At 34.8% G+C, this 16,279-nt stretch overlaps 2 protein-coding genes across 5 annotated transcripts in view; one reads left to right on the top strand and one right to left on the bottom strand.

Moving 5' to 3' along the window:
- LOC105129449 (serine/threonine-protein phosphatase PP1 isozyme 3) overlaps positions 1–5,191 on the top strand; it is an 8,371-nt gene extending 3,180 nt beyond the window's left edge. Inside the window, exons 1-4 of one of the 3 annotated variants that reach the window (XM_011031529.1) lie at positions 118–860; positions 2,877–3,436; positions 3,548–3,769; positions 4,686–5,191. In XM_011031529.1, coding sequence (XP_011029831.1) covers positions 686–860; positions 2,877–3,436; positions 3,548–3,769; positions 4,686–4,715 — 987 coding nt within the window. In that variant the 5' untranslated portion in view covers positions 118–685 and the 3' untranslated portion in view covers positions 4,716–5,191. Of the gene's footprint in view, positions 1–117; positions 861–2,876; positions 3,437–3,547; positions 3,770–4,675 lie in introns of those variants that run through there. The other 2 variants (XM_011031531.1, XM_011031530.1) reach the window with 2 other exon arrangements.
- A 5,083-nt stretch (positions 5,192–10,274) lies between these two features.
- LOC105129448 (phosphoenolpyruvate carboxylase kinase 1-like) lies at positions 10,275–11,776 on the bottom strand. Of its 2 annotated transcripts, none has more exons than XM_011031528.1 (2): positions 10,815–11,776; positions 10,275–10,724 (listed from the first exon to the last, which is right to left on the bottom strand). In XM_011031528.1, exons 1-2 carry the CDS (start codon positions 11,619–11,621, stop codon positions 10,710–10,712), a joined length of 822 nt encoding a protein of 273 aa, XP_011029830.1. In that variant the 5' UTR covers positions 11,622–11,776; the 3' UTR covers positions 10,275–10,709. The 2 variants fall into 2 exon arrangements, with proteins under 2 accessions (XP_011029830.1, XP_011029828.1); XM_011031526.1 differs by having other exon boundaries at positions 10,838–11,773.
- Between the last annotated feature and the right edge of the window lie 4,503 nt (positions 11,777–16,279).

The raw sequence follows: 16,279 nt of genomic DNA, 5'->3' as shown, positions 1-16,279 counted from the left end.
GGTGGGCTTAGAATAATATTCGAGGCCCACAAAGAAACTCCAACTGATAGCATAAATTAGCGATTATCCAATTCCAGTCCAAAGGTAGAACATATAAAATCGAATCGGAGTGGGGGAGTGAATGGAGATGGGGTCTCATCTCATTTCTGGAGGCAACGGGCGGATAATGGTCCACCACCATCACTTTCCGAAAAAGCGGAAACGCTACAATTGGTGGTGCTGTTGTTGCCGCTTGCAAAATTTCAAAGAAAACAAGCGTCAGGATCGCTGCCATTGTCAGCGTTTCTTTCTCTCAAGAAGGAGCTTCTTTCTGGGCTCCATTTTCTCCCACTCACGACGACTACTTTACTCCTTTCTATGTCCTCCTTCTCAAACACTTGCTAGCTTACTTTCTAATTTCTCTAACAAAATAAGAATATATTCTTGCTTGGCTTTTTTTCAAAATTCTGCGCTCCACTCGCCGTTCATTCTTTACTCCACTACAAAGAAACTCAAACCCCCCAAAAATTGATATTCCCTTTAATCCTCTTTCTCCCTTTTATAAAGCCATGCTACTAAATCATAACAACCATCGTGTGCTAGTAGAGTGTCGGCTGGCTGTGTTGGTCTAGCTAGCTCTTTATCTTTATGCTTCTTCCTTAATCTTTCAAGGGGTGAGAAAAGAAGACTTAAGTGAGAAAAAAATATGGAGCCTTTTGTTCTTAATGGAATCATTACCAGGTTGCTTGAAGTTAGGGAAAAACCAGGGAAGCAGGTCCAGCTTTCCGAGGCTGAAATCAGGCAACTTTGCATCACTTCAAGGGATATCTTCTTGAAGCAGCCTAATCTTTTAGAGCTTGAAGCTCCTATCAAGATTTGTGGTAATATCCTCTTATAAACCCTATTATTTTCTAACAACCATATACATAAAGTCAAAATTGAAATTTTCATGTTAGGACAGTCAAAAGTATATCTTGATCGAAATGTGAATTGGTTAGTGCCAAGGCTTAGAGTTCATTTACAGACACTTCAAGTTTGCTGACTGCAAAGCTTGTTTTGCTTTGAATTTTGTTTCAATTTCTTGATGCTGGTGTGTGTAATTTTATTTGATTATGCTGGGGGTTGTGCTTCATATTTATAGATATGCAGTATCGTATTTCTTACTCTGGCAGTATGATAAGCCAAGCATATTGAACAAATTCTTATGTCTGTTAAATGTTCTAAGTTTATCGGCTTAAGTTGAAATAAACCATGTCCTTTTGATGGGATCCAAATCCAAAAACTTTGCTCTTGATGTGGGTTAAAGTTGGACACTCTGAAACGCGCAATGTTGAAAAGATGACTTTGATGGATACTCTGGTTGTGGGTTGTATTGAATTCTTGTATTTTGTTTTCATAAAAATTAAAAAATCTCTTTGGCCATAAACTGTTGCTACCTACATCAGTAACTTTCCCATAAAAAAGTCAGTGGAGTTTAACTATGGAAATTCCATTGGATACTTCGCATTTGCACTCAGCATAGGCAACTGCCTAAACTCTGATGTAAATCAGTTAGCACATTCATCCAACTAAATGATTGAGAATTTTCATTTCTGAATATATTCCCTTCCGCTCTTTTGTAGTTGTAGCACGCAGGGATCACTGCACAGCTAGGTTTTAATATGCCTTCTGAAATTTCTTGGGATTAGTAGATCATGTAACAAGCAGGAAAGTTACATTAGAAATAACTCTCTGCTTGAGGGTGAGAGATAGCATGGCAAATAATATCTTTTAATGTCTTCCATGCCCTCTCTAAGAGCTGTTCGTGCACTGGAACTTGAATGCATCCATCCGTCACCGAGAATAGAAATCGTACTCTATCCTTTTTCTTGATAGGACACCCGGGACATATTTGAGATTCATAGTCAGAAACCAAAAATTTTTTGTACATTAATTTCAAATAAAATATCAGGCTGAGGAGGGTGGTTGACAAAATTGTTTTGTGGTTTATATATAGTTGAGAATATTTTCCACTTTTCAGCTATCAGGCTGTAGAGTGCCCGTTGAATTTTTTTACTTCGAGAACAGTCAGTAAAAAATTTGGAATAGTTACTTATGTGATTTGCTTAGGAGAAAAACTAAAGTGTTCCTCGAGTTCTTGTGAGCTCCTGAAAGTTGAAGACTGAGAAATTATTGTCTTGGTTAGTCATGCTTGCCATATTTGAAGAACATTTTCTATCAATATTGTTTGTTTTGAAATTAAAATAACAGTCTAATGACATGGATATATATGAATAATAATATTAGTGGAGTTGCCTAGTTTTAGTCATGGGTAATTTAATGAGTTCTGAAAATTTGGGATTTATTGTCATCTTCAAGTTTGTCACTCTTGTGTTGTTGCTAGGACTGTGCTGCCCATTTTGTTTCCATGTTGTCTTCTGCACCTACTTCCTAAAGTTGTAGCTGTATAGTCCAGTTCAGTGGGGGTGTAAATTACTCGGATTGCTGCTGTATAGGCTTCTTCAGCATAACTGATAATTCTGAGCTCTAAAAATTGTCTATAGTGGTCTTATATCTCTTTCATATGCACATTTTGCCCCATGCTGCTTGATATGACATCTAAGTTGAGGTTAATCATTAATATCAACTTGATCTGTCATTAAGATATTCCGAAATTCCATTCTCCTCTAATTTGAAAATTCGCATCTCATTCTCGTTTATGATTATGAGTTATAAATACTGAGATAACGAGAGAGGATTTCTTCATCTGTGAGTAATATGAAGTTGGATCATAGCCTATAATGAGATGATATACGAGCACATTTAGTTAAATTTTATAACAAGGAAGAAAGTTTGTTTGTGGTTGTTAGGAAAGAAACTCTGACATGCCTGGTACATTATTATCTTATGTCACCCAGGAGATATACATGGACAATATTCTGATCTGCTGAAGCTTTTTGAATATGGTGGATTACCTCCTCGTGCCAATTACTTATTTTTGGGGGATTATGTAGATCGTGGAAAGCAAAGCCTGGAAACTATATGCCTTCTGCTAGCATATAAAATAAAATATCCTGAAAACTTTTTCCTATTGAGAGGCAACCATGAATGTGCTTCTGTAAACCGTATATATGGATTTTATGATGAGTGCAAACGAAGATTCAATGTCAGACTATGGAAGGTTTTCACAGATTGCTTCAACTGCCTGCCTGTGGCAGCTCTCATTGATGAAAAGATTCTCTGCATGCATGGTGGACTTTCTCCTGATCTGCGGAATTTGGATCAGATAAGAAATTTATACCGACCTACAGTTGTTCCAGAAACCGGTTTGTTATGTGATCTCCTCTGGTCTGATCCCAGTAAAGACATTCAAGGTTGGGGTGCAAATGATAGGGGAGTTTCATATATATTTGGTGCTGATAGGGTGACAGAATTTCTTCAGAAGCATGACCTTGATCTAATCTGTCGAGCTCATCAGGTATGAAATATGTTTTAATTGACCATTTACTGCGTTAAGGCCCTGGGCATCATAAGACTTACAATTAGAAACGCTTTCATTTATTATAAGCTTATTTTGTCATAATTGCAGGTTGTAGAAGATGGATATGAGTTTTTTGCTAATAGGCAACTCGTAACCATATTTTCAGCACCTAATTATTGTGGAGAGTTTGACAATGCTGGTGCCATGATGAGCGTGGATGAGAATCTGCTATGTTCTTTCCAAATACTGAGACCTGCAGAAAAGAAGCCAAAGTTTGGCTTTGGGAGCACTGGCACTGCTAAGAATGGTACCTTTCCACCTAAAATCAAGGTATATGCATTCCACACTACTCCCAGCACAGATACCTGTTATTATATTGACGAGTAACATTCCAAAATGTTTATAGTAGAGAAAGTGCTTTAGGATAGCCATGGTCATTTGTTAGTGTAAATCTTAGTGGAGGTTTCATCATTAGGGCAGTTCCTTCTCATCATTTATCCTTTCTTTTTCCTTGAAAGCAAGAAGAACCAGTTTAGGAGGTAAATTGTTTCTTGATAAGCGAGTTCTCTGACATGCAATCTTTCTAACAATAAATCCACCATCTTCATCTATGGCATAGAAAATGAAAAAGATGCTGTGAAAAGATTCTGATAGTTGATTTTTGAATAATGTTTTCATCTGCTCTGTTACACGGTCATATATGTGCTTTATGTTACGGTTTTAGCTAGTCTTGGTTGTGAGTGGCAGTATCCAGATTTTGACCCTGAAATAGCACCTACATGTCATTAAAGTTGCCTGGCGTGAACTTTGTCTTATAATGCCTTCTCCAAGTGACATAGTGCTTGAAAACTGGTCAATTAGTTTTCCAATAAGGAGATTATCCCATGCATATGATGATATCTAATAATGTTTACACCCAAAATAAACATTTCTCACTCACCACTTGTCAGTTGATTCTTATGAAAGTCAGTCGATTCTTATGAAAGAGAGTGACCGAGTGAAGAAAGCTCTGTTTTTTCCCAATAATTGGGTTTACAGTTTAGCTAATAAGCTATAGTATACCGCAGAACTCAATAAAACTTAATGTGGATGTCCTGCTTTCCCTGTTCTATATGCTTTCAGCTTGAATGCCCTGTATATCAATGTTCTGTTCATTCCATCACTTTCATTTTTTTCTTTTTACATTTAGGAAACGTGATGATCTATTACTGATAGCTTTCATTGTCCCATTTCAAGTCATTTTTAGGTGGAAAAGTATGAGAAATCCTTTCAATGAAGAGAGAGACAAAGAGCCAGCTGTCCTCGATGGAAACCAGTGGAAGATTGCCAAAGTGGCTTTCTTGGAATTCTGGGGCCTAGGAGTTAAATCTCAAAGAGGGCTAATCTAGAGTTTAGTTCAGCAATTGGCAACTTTTAGAATCAAGAATGTAGATTAGCAAGTGGCAACTTTTAGGATAATATAAAGATGCCCTCCACCTCGAACTTTAGGAGGCTGTAATTTCTCTGCCGCAGATGCCACTTGGAGATCATTGTATTTTGATCGCAGCATTAAAATGCATGGATGAGTCCATTCCCACTTCCTTTTCTTCGTTCTTTTGACCTGCTTTATCATATTCCCTCAACCAACATTATGTACTAATATTGGGTGCTGGTGATCTACTGAGTGCTATGTCTCGATGCTCCTATCCTATGTTATGTTTCAATAAACTTTACCTAGCGTTGGTATAAATGACGAATACATGTTGAAATCCTTGTTCTAACGTCGTGGAATAGATGCCAATTGATGCCAAATCTTCTCTGGTCATTTAGAACCTCTGATCTTAAAAAGAATTAAGGAGTAAATTCATGTTGAACTCTGAATTACAGATAACTTGCCCGAGTGATAAGCAATTAGAACACTTCTCCTTTTGTCCTTGGACAATATGGGTTAGAAGGTGCACCTGGCCAGTCGGGAAAGTTACTCTCTTCTATTGTAGGAATCATGGCAATCTAATTCTTATCCTAATGAATGGTGGACTACAATGATCTATCGTACCCAACAAAAACACAAGTGGATTCTGTTTCGATTCTTAACCTTACCAATGGCATGCTAAGGTGCAAGTCAAGATCTGGTGTGAGATTCTTATGTTGATCTTATGAACAGATAATTTATTCTCCATTATCTTTAGATCGATTGCGGGGCTGTGACAGTTCTATTTGAAATTAATGCGGCACACAATTCCTTTTTGTTACTTCAGATTTGGGAAATCATGAACTTCACTTCATGGGAGATTCAGATTCCAGGTCTCGTGAGGAGAAAGCTACCTTGAGATTTCTAATTTAAGATAAGGGGCGGGAGATAATGGTAGCTTCGACTTTGAAATTTAGCAGATGATGAGAATCCTTGCTGACCGTGGAGGCTTCCAGTTTTAAATGTTATCTTCCTTTCTTTTTCCAAGATGTGGAATGCTAACGCTAGATTGACTATTCCTCTGTATTAGGAATCAAGTCTTCAGTTTATCTGCTGTACACGCACGAACACGCACAGAGGTATGTCGGTAGGAAATTATGCAGGTGCATTTCTCCATTCATCTGTGCTCATTTGAAAAGGCTTCACTGTAATAACACAGCCGCGACCCACGGAGGCTGCTTCTTGTTTTTTATTTTTTTGAGAAAACCCATAAATTCTTTCATAATGAATGGACAAAACTCCGGCCCGAAGGACTGTAAAAATTAGTTTCTAATTAGTGCTAAATCGATAACCATTTTTTATTACGAATTAAGTGCGTAAACAAGAGAGTTGTTCTGCAAAACCAAATGGAAAATTCGAAACAACGAATATGACAAGAACATCGAGGCCTCAGCCTTTTTCTTCGCAGTTTCAAGGCAACTCCATGCCGTCACTTGTAGAGTTTAGTTTACTGGTAAACTCGCATGGAAAGGGGAGTTACACTTCGGTGTTACATATTAGAAGCTCTCGCCATTTTGCAAGCTTGAAATCGACATGCTATAAGGTCCACATCCACATTGAAGTCAGTCCACCTCGAAGAACAAAAGGTCAAAACCCATTCATTCCTATTTAAGCAGGTATATTAGAATTCCAACATAGTTTCATACAATTTTTAGGAAAATAACACAAATTAAAAAAAAGTACTAGAGAAATAATATAATTTGAATAGTTGAACACAACTATTATTGGGATTGTTTGAAAAAATAATGTATTTCTTAATTTAATTAACATGCATAAAAAATCAATATAAAAATTTAATAATTAAAAATAAAATTCAAGATTCAATTCCTAAGAAAAAATAAATCACTGAAAATACAGGAGAGTTTTGTTTTCAACGTATTCAATACCATTAGAAAGATTTTGATAAAATAATTCTAACTATATTTTAAAAAATTATTAAACATGATCATAATTTTTTTTTTCTTAGCTATTATCTTCTATCCTATCTTTTGATCATTTAATTTTAATAAAATATTTGATTGATTTTTTATTAGGCTCATTAATTTGAAAAAGAAAAATGTTTTGAATCATTCACTAAATAAATAACCACTAGTTTAAACACTGTTGTATTTAAAATTTATAATTTTTTAAATATCTTTTCAATCTGTATTATTATCCAAATGTTTTAGAAAATTATGCTATTTAAAAAGAAAAAAAAACAAAATCTCAATACCAGCACGTCCAGGATTTCAAAAGAACTACCATCAGCATTAACTTTAATAATATCCATCCCAGGTTTAACACAAAGGATAATTATTACCTTTTATATCATTTGTAATCTCTTATAATAAAGAATTTAAAAAGGAAATTATAACTTTGGAAAAGAAAAACAGTAAAAGATAAACATAAAATTTAACTGATAATCTTTCAGGACGAGGAGACTCGAATCTCAGTCGAGATAAAAAGAAAACTCTAAGCTTCAATGGAGGGTCAAGACAGAGCTCATAATTGGATTTGGCTTGTAATTGCATTTGGTCACAATTATTACTATTTTTGTTTGTTTGAATGAATAAAGTTCATAATATTTGTTCTGATTGGTCCAGGGAAAATCATGGCAAAGGAACAATGGAAAAATGGTAGAAAAAACTTGTCTACGGCATGACATTGATGCTCATGTGATGGATCCAAATTCAGTGGGCTCAACCCCCAAAAATAATTATTGATGCTCATGTGATGGATCCAAATTCAGTGGGCTCAACCCTCAAAAATAATTAGGCTAAAAAAGCTCCACTGGATAAAACAAGTCCAGTCCATTGCTTGAATTAATTGGATCCACACTTAGTGCCAATTAATCAGGGTGTTGGGTGAGCTAATTTTTTAGGGGTGTTGGGCATGGACCCAGCATCCTATGAGCTGGGAATACTCCACACTTAACACTGTCTTAAAAATATTTTTCAGGATATAGGTTTTATATTAATTTAATATATATTATTAAATATAGAATACCACTTAGAATATCACAAAAATTAAATTATATTATAGTTTTTTTTTATAAAATAATAAAACTTATAAACTATAAAAACCCTATAAATTCTTCAAGCACTAAGTTTATAATCTCTTTATTTTTAATATTTTCAGTATATATATTTTTAGAGTTTATTTCTCTAAAATATTATTGTATTTTCTCTATCTATATAATTATTAATTTTATCATTAAAGAGTCATTTATTATAATTTTTTTTTCAGGTATTAGTCATATTGGCGTACCAAATACTATAACTACAACTACAAGTCATTCTAACTTATCAAAGTACGAACCGCTATTACTAATTACTTGGACATTCTATGTTAAATCATTAGATAACTAAGTTAGAAAAAATAGATGAAATTACTTGAATTAAATAATTATCAACGATTCAGTTCTATTCTCTAGCATCTTGGATTTTGGTATGGTAATTTGCTCCATTGCTCCATGCCTCTCTTTTGGCAAAAGTCCAGCTGTTGTTCTTGCTGAGATTTTCCCAGCGAGATTGAGGTCTACTTGCCATAGTATATCAGCTGCATCTGGCAAAGAAAGCTGCACCCGTCAAAGAAGGGGCAATTGTGGGTGCGTTCGGATCTTTGTGTGCTGTAGATGGTATCGGAGTGAGGAAGGTTCTTAAAATACCGGGTGTCGTAAATTTCCTGGGACTGATGTTTACTTTCTTGGTACTCGAGTCGAAGGGAAAATCACCTGAGGAATTGCCTGGTGAGGCGAAGCAAGAAAATGGATCCACATCTGAGTCTAGGCAAACCGTTCCAGTTCAGCTAGGCTTTCTTTTTATGTAGTATCTCTGTATAATCTTAGGAATCTACCGAAAGATGCATGGATAAGCACGCTTATGAGCATAATAAGCTCAGGATTGTGCTTTCTTTTCTAGCTGTGAACTACCTGGTCCTAGATGCAGGGAGAATAAAAAAAGGTCTCTGGTGGCATGATTCTCAGTTTTCTAGCACAGTTCCTATAGATTGAATCTCTATTTCACCGATCACATAACCTTTCACTTAAACTATCGCACGAAAGTGTTGTTGTACGTATTCCTGCACTCTATCTAATCGCCTTTTTAATTATTTTTCCAAAGCATGTCATTTATTTTTCTTTTATGGGCACTTCTGTAACGGCATTTATTGGAAACATTCATCCGTCTCCATCGCCTTCGATTGAAATGTGAAATTAAGGTGGAAATTAGGGACCATTTCTCTGCCTTGTATGTGTAAATTGTTTCTGTTATTTCTCGGAGTAATGTTTTTTGGGCTCACAACCCTTGCATGAATGATGTTATGCTTAACTAGAATAGCGTAGTTCGATAGTTAAAAGGCAAAGAACTTTCTCTATGTTCAAAGAAGTGAAGAAGCACCCTTACAGGCTTACAGCCACAACACTCCTGGATGAGCACTAGACAGCAAGCAGGCTCCCAGCTTGATTAATTAATCCTTTCCTTCATTGAAACCAGCATGGTTTAAGGTGCCTTTAGCACGCTTCATAAGCTAAGTATCTCTCTGTTCCACCGAGAGTCCAATCCAACGAAGACAGGCATCTTTGATTCTACTTTATCCTACGCTTTTTGCGTGGGACTCTGTTAGCAGTACATTAACGATATCCTTTTCATAGTGCAAGAAGCAGTAAGAGCTAAAAATAAATTTGCGTAGTTGATCAGTGCGCTTCATTTTCTCATAACATTCTCATGATTTGCATCTTTATCAGACTCCTAAGCAGAACCTTCACTTTATGAGCGCATAACTAATCAGACTCCTAAGCAGAACCTTAACTTTATGAGCGCATAACTATCATTTCCACGCTCCTTTTCGTATTTTTTTGTGATTTTTCTTACACAGACTTTGGGTTCTGAATGGACACTGAGTAATCCAGACTTGCATCAATTCTTCCTTCTTCCACAGCCTTTTTGCAACCATTGGAAAACATGACCGTTTTTATCTGGTTTCAACTGTTGTCTCTGTTTCATACCAAAATAATGAATCATGAGTAGTTGGTTTGGAATTGTGATAAAAATTGTTTTTAAAGTAATTTTTATTTAAAAATATATTAAAATAATATTTTTTTTACATTAACAATTAAAACAATACAAAATAAAAAAAGTATTAATTTAAAACTAATTTAAAAAAAAAAAAAAAACAAATTGTGGTCGGACCGGCTAATCCCCCAGGGAATGACAAATTCATGGGAATCTGATATTTCGAATGATCATGAAAAGAATACAAATTCCTGAAAAATATTCAAGATTTTCGGATGGTAGAAGTTTGAGATGCCTTCGGACCCCCAATGGATAACGTTCAAAAGCTTCTCACCCAAACACTATTGTGGGGTTAAGAGAATTCATCTGATCGCTTGAATCCCATTAACCTTCTAAGAGAATCCAGACTTAATTTCATTAACAAGATATTAATCCATGTTTGACAAGAAGACTCGCTGCATTTTGTATAAAACAGAATCATAACCTCATACGAAAGATATTTGTTTACAAAACAAAAGGGAAGGATCAAAAAGTTCTCAAACGATAAACAATATAGCTAACAACATTATCTTATGCTGGTTAAGAAACACCGCAGTAAGAAAACTCCTGCACGCACCTCTCATCTTTTCCCAGGGAAGAAAAAAACTGAAAGGAGAGGAAACTCATCCTCTTTCTAAGTGAAAACCCAGTAGGATACTCGCTGCTGCAGCTGCTGCAGCTCTCTATGCGGTATGTACACTACTACCAAGTACACACATCTATACCATACAAGCATGTCTTTACTCAGTCTAAGCCCCCCTGTCCCTTCATGTTAAATCAGCCGCATTTGCTACCCATGGATGTCCTGAAAACAAACATATGAAACTTGACAATTAACTGGAAGCAAGAGCTAAATGAACATTGTATCAAGAAGGACAATTTAACTCTTACATACAAGATTTAATTCGCTCAACTTACTTAGCACTTGTTCAGCAGAAAATCGCCTGGAGACATCTTTACAGAGCATCCTCCGTAAAAGATCTTTAACACTTGTCGACGCCGACTGAAAAACTCTTGCAGAAAACCTCAAATTCCCTCTCAAAACCGCCTCAAATATCTCCACCACTGTTTCCCCATAAAACGGCGGAAATCCAGTTAACATTATGTACAACACCACCCCAGCACTCCACACATCCACCTTCTCTCCGTACTCTTTTCCCAACAAAACCTCAGGGGGCACATAATACGGTGTCCCCACTACACCATTCACCATCTCCCCTTCCATTACAACGTCAGAAGATCCAAAATCCGCTACCTTAACTGTATTCCCCTCGTCAAATAAGATGTTTTCAGGTTTGATGTCTCGATGAACGATGCCGTATGTATGACAGTGAGAGATGGCTTTCATCAGTTGAGTGAAAACCACTCTAGCTTCATTCTCTGAAAGAACCCCGTTAGTGATTATCAAATCGTGAAGGTCTTGTTTAGAGCATAAGTCGATGACCATGTGAAGGTGAGTTTCGTCTTCGTAAAGGTTGTGGAGTTGGATTATGTTGGGGTGAGGAGAAAGGAGGTGGAGGGTCTTGGGCTCTGTTAAGAGGCATTGCGCTTCGAGGGAGTCGCCAGAGACGAGGCTCTTGACGATGGATTTGACAGCTAAAGAATCGCCAATGGAGCGAGAGATGCACCTGAAAACAATACCGAATCGTCCACGGCCGATCTCCTCGCAGATTTGGTAGTCTCTGTTAAGTGCGTCGCTCATTTACTCTGTTTTAGCTACGAAGCTGTAAATTTTGTTTGTTTGGTGGCGTGGTTTGTTTTTTAAAGAAGACAAAGGAGGAACAATATTTTTATTTTTAAGGAATGTATTTAAGGGATAACCGGCAGAGCATGGGATCTAACGGATGGAAACAACTTCAACTGAAAGAGCCGCTGGATTAGAAACAGGTCGGATGTTTGTGTCTTATGCTTTATTAATTTAATGAGTGGCATGGTGGGGTGTATGTTTATTGGTTTATTCAAGGAATAAGACAGAGTCCGTACATGTTAGGACTTCTAACGGAAGTTATCCGAAGGTGGCGTGGTTTGTGTCGGTACTTGCTGTGTATCAATGTTCGACCAAAATGTAATGACGTTTCAAAGAGTAGATTAGTGAAGCCTATCACTGTGCTTGTGTTGTTTTGATTTTCTCATTTAATTTTGGATAAGGTGAGATCTCTGTATTGGGTAAAGGAATCTTGGATTTGTGAGGTGATGGATCCTAGGGGTAAAAGATTCTCTAATGGGCAAAACATATTGCTAGGAATATGTTTCTTGAAGCATAGGAGGTTATTTTTTAATGCAAGTAGAAAAAGATTTATACTCATTTCTTTTTGGTGAATTTATGCTCATCTTTTTTCATGGAGCAAGATACCGAAGAACATGCGATTGATATGAAGGCACACTCTACGCAAATGATATGCGCATGGCAGTTTTCTTACCTCTTATCCATTGAACGATTTTCACTCTCTTCTAAATTATTATTTTTGTAGTAAAAAAAGTATTTTTCTAGTTTTCCTTTGCTGAAACTGAGTCCACGTGGAGTCACAAATAATGAACTTTCCTAATTAGCATTTCCTACGTGCCCGAATATGTATTGCGTAAATGCCCATCTTACTTTAATCGGCACGCCAAGGTTTGTAAGCTGTCAAAAACAACCATACAAACGTTGCTCAGGTAATGCGAGGCCCACTAGCAGAAACTTGCACCAATAGACCGTATTTGCTCTCTTATTATAAGAAACGTGGAGCACTTCCATATGTAATTATTTTATTTAATAGACCGTATTTGCTCTCTTATTATAAGTAACGTGGAGCACTTCCATATGTAATAATTATATATAATCCTTGATTACTAAAACTTAATTTTTTTTATATGTTTTGAATCTTTTATATATAATCCTTGATTACTAAAACTTAAGTTTTTTTATATGTTTTGAATCTTTCCGATTCCGATTCCGATTCATTAATTTTAAAAATAATTTTTAAGTTTTTTAAAAAAATCATTTTAACATATTTTAATATAAAAATATTTTAAAAAATAACAATAATCACACTTAAAAAAACACTCTGAAAGATCATGAAATTTCTTTCGCCGACAGTATGATATGAGCCATGGGCTTCTTTTCAGTGCAAAATAACTGGGGGGGCTTCTCAAGATTAGAGGACAAATAAAGTTGGCGAAAAGGAACTGCGGGTCATACGAGGTTGTCCTTTTCATGACTTGCAGAGGCAGCAAAGGGTCGTGGGGGATCTTAATGTGTGATTTATAAGTGGGGTTTGCTACGGAATCCGGACAATATAAGGTACAAAGGAAGGACGGTCACAAAGAAAAAGCAAATGCGTGCAAGCTAGCTAGCTCTTTGTTTGTTCAAAGTGCTGCTTTCACGCTCGAACTGTTCACCAATATTTGTGACAGACACAGGTAGAGACAAGTATCTCGTGGTAAGCAATGATACTTCTCCATTTCTATCTTTAAAATTATGTATCTTCTTCGGAGTGTGTGTCTTTGAGGTTGCATAAATGGTTCCTTAGTCCTCACACTATCGGGTCTGCCTGCTCTCAAAAACATTGTTGTCATGTTCTGTTTGAGATATAACAGAGTTTAGGGTTCGAAACATTGGATTCATTTAATTAATCCAATTCAATTATTTTTGCTCCAAATAATTTCATTTTAGTTCTTATTAAATACTCTTTAAAATTAACAAGCCAAAGCCAAAGTCATCGGTTAACTTAGAAAATTACTAAACTTAACAAGATTAATATTCAAAATAATTTAAAGTAAAACCTAATTTAAATTAAACTTTAAATTTATTAAAATCATTTTAATTTAATAATTTAAATTGTTAGCTGAAATTACAAATATTATTTATATTATTTTCTAGCATCCTTTTCAAGTAAATTTTTTTTAGAATTGAAACTTATACATATTTATACTATTTTTTACTTAATTTTTATTAAATAAATGATAATAATCTCGACTACTTGATCATTAAGACTTTAATATTATGTTAAAAAATTATTTTAATTCAATAACTTAAGTTATTATAAGTTATTAGATGATATCTTAAAATATAATATATATTAAAGTTGTTAGGTTAATGAATCAACTAGGTTAAATTGAGTTTAATATCTATATAATAAAAAAATTATAAGCAAAAAAGTAAAACAAAAACGAAATAATTAATTATCTAAAGAAGCCTCGTTGCCGTTCATGGTACTACCAAGAACCTAAGTTGGAACTTCTAAATGAGTTTAATTCAAGGATAATTTTGTTTTCTTTTGACTTTATAATGTTCAAATTAATTAGATCATTTCAAAAACATGATTGATTATATTCTTAGTGTTTATTTGCTTAATTAGAGAAGAAAAGCCATATACCATATCTTGATTTTTGCTCAAATTTCAAGTAGAATATATATAAATACTTTTAGCTAATGTTAACATCATGGTTGTTAAAAATATATTTTTGATATGGTATGAAAAATATAAAATAAATTCAAATAAAAAAATAAATTATAAAATCATAATTTTTTTCATACTTAGTTTACTATAATATTCTCATTCAGCAACTAAATAATTAAATTTCATGCATGGTAGTCTCTAAATTATACTACTATCTAGATTAAAATTTGCAAATTGCATGTTATATGGACAATCAAGTTAAGTATATATTAATTTAATTTTAATCTGATTTTATCAATTTTTAAGTTTTTAAAATAATTCTATATGTTAAGTATATATTAACTTGTAAAATCATATAATTTTACAAGTTAAATCATAATTTTAATAATCTACACACAAACATCACTTTTCTAATTGTGAATTAGCTATCCGACTTGACTCATTTTACATGCTCCCCGTAATCAATCTATTAAGCAATTGATGTGCTATATAAATTTAAAAGTGACATTCATTCTTGTCTACAAAATAACATCAGGAGATGTCATAGAACGGTTTATATATATATATATAGGAACAACATTAATTCCAACACGATGGATGTTTCCTGATGTAATAATCTCTAGCTGTCGGAGAGAATATACCTGTTTTCATTACCAACTGCATACTCTTGTTTTATGCCTTCACTTCGAAATTGACGAGTCATGATTCGCAACAAATGTCATCCGCAACTGTTTTGACAACACAATCAACACCAAAACTTGAGATCTTGAATCTTGCATGCATACATTTCAACTGTGACTTTTACTTGAGGCAGGAGAGGTTGGAGCAATGCTGAACACTTACTGCTGTGCCTTAAACTTGGATATTCATAGTTTTCAGTTATACATATACATACATGCATGCTTGGGAACTCTCACGAGATGGCATGAAGTGCATGATTGATGCTGGACGAAAGATGTTAGAGACAGACTAATATGTCATTAAGCTGAGAACAAATATATGGCGTACGTGTAAGAGAAATTGTAAAACTCTAAAAAAACAAGCTTTGTATTGATTCATAAGCGGAGGCTTAATCAAGATTTTCAATACTTGCTGAATTTTTGCTACTTTATTTTGAAGGTTAAATAATAAAACCCTCACAAGTATTCTAGATAAACTAATACTAATTAAAAAGAAGAAGAAAAAGTGTAGGAGTGTAATATATATTGTTTTTTAAAGTATTATTCGCTTAGAAATATATCAAGATAATTTATATTTAGTTTTTAAAAATTATTTTAGACATTAAAAACAGCCTGAAAATATAAAATTAATTTTTACTACTTTAAAGGTTAAGTAATAAAAGCCTAGCAAGTGTTCTAGATAAACTAAATTAATGAAAAAAAAACAGTAATTGAGCACCAAAAAAATAAAATACAACCCCACTCCTCTCACAAAACTTCAATTCAGACTCCAACTGCAATTTAACCATTTATATAGATTCAATAGAAAATTAAAATATTTTGGTTATGGAAAAAATTTAGGAGGCTCATGTGATGGTCGGTCGACCATTTGATTTTGCTCTGAGTTGCTCAGAGAGCGGGTGATCAGGGAAGCCGTGTTTGCTGGAGGGGAAGCTACACAGTTGAACAACTCATCCTATCACGGTACTTGGGACCTCTCATGAGAGAGCATGAGGTGCATGATTGAAGCTTGAAGAAAGTGCTATTGACACCAGGATCGAACATGGTCAAATGTGAAATATCACCTTGTAGAAGCAATCTATTATTGCTCCAAAATGCAAAGGAGGCGAGGGCTCATCAAGTAGATCAACCACCTATTTCTTAATCCAAGACTCCTTAACACGATAATCTTTTGCTGCCCATATTTCAAGTTCTTTCTTCTTACTGTACTGTCTATGCCTTGAGAGGATCACAACAAGAGAGTCATCGTTGCTTGATTCAAGAACACGTATACTAGCATCTTCCTTATCGATGCCAGT

Source organism: Populus euphratica, unplaced genomic scaffold (assembly GCF_000495115.2).
Source record: "Populus euphratica unplaced genomic scaffold, PopEup_1.0 scaffold18.1, whole genome shotgun sequence".
NCBI classification, from domain to species: Eukaryota; Viridiplantae; Streptophyta; class Magnoliopsida; order Malpighiales; family Salicaceae; genus Populus; species Populus euphratica.
The sequence above is the reverse complement of the archived record's forward strand: the minus strand, read 5'-3'. Positions and strand labels throughout refer to the sequence as shown.

Excerpts from the sequence above, each read along its gene's own strand:
- LOC105129448 (XM_011031528.1), bottom strand. The coding sequence starts at position 11,621 with ATGAGCGACGCACTTAACAGAGACTACCAAATCTGCGAGGAGATCGGC.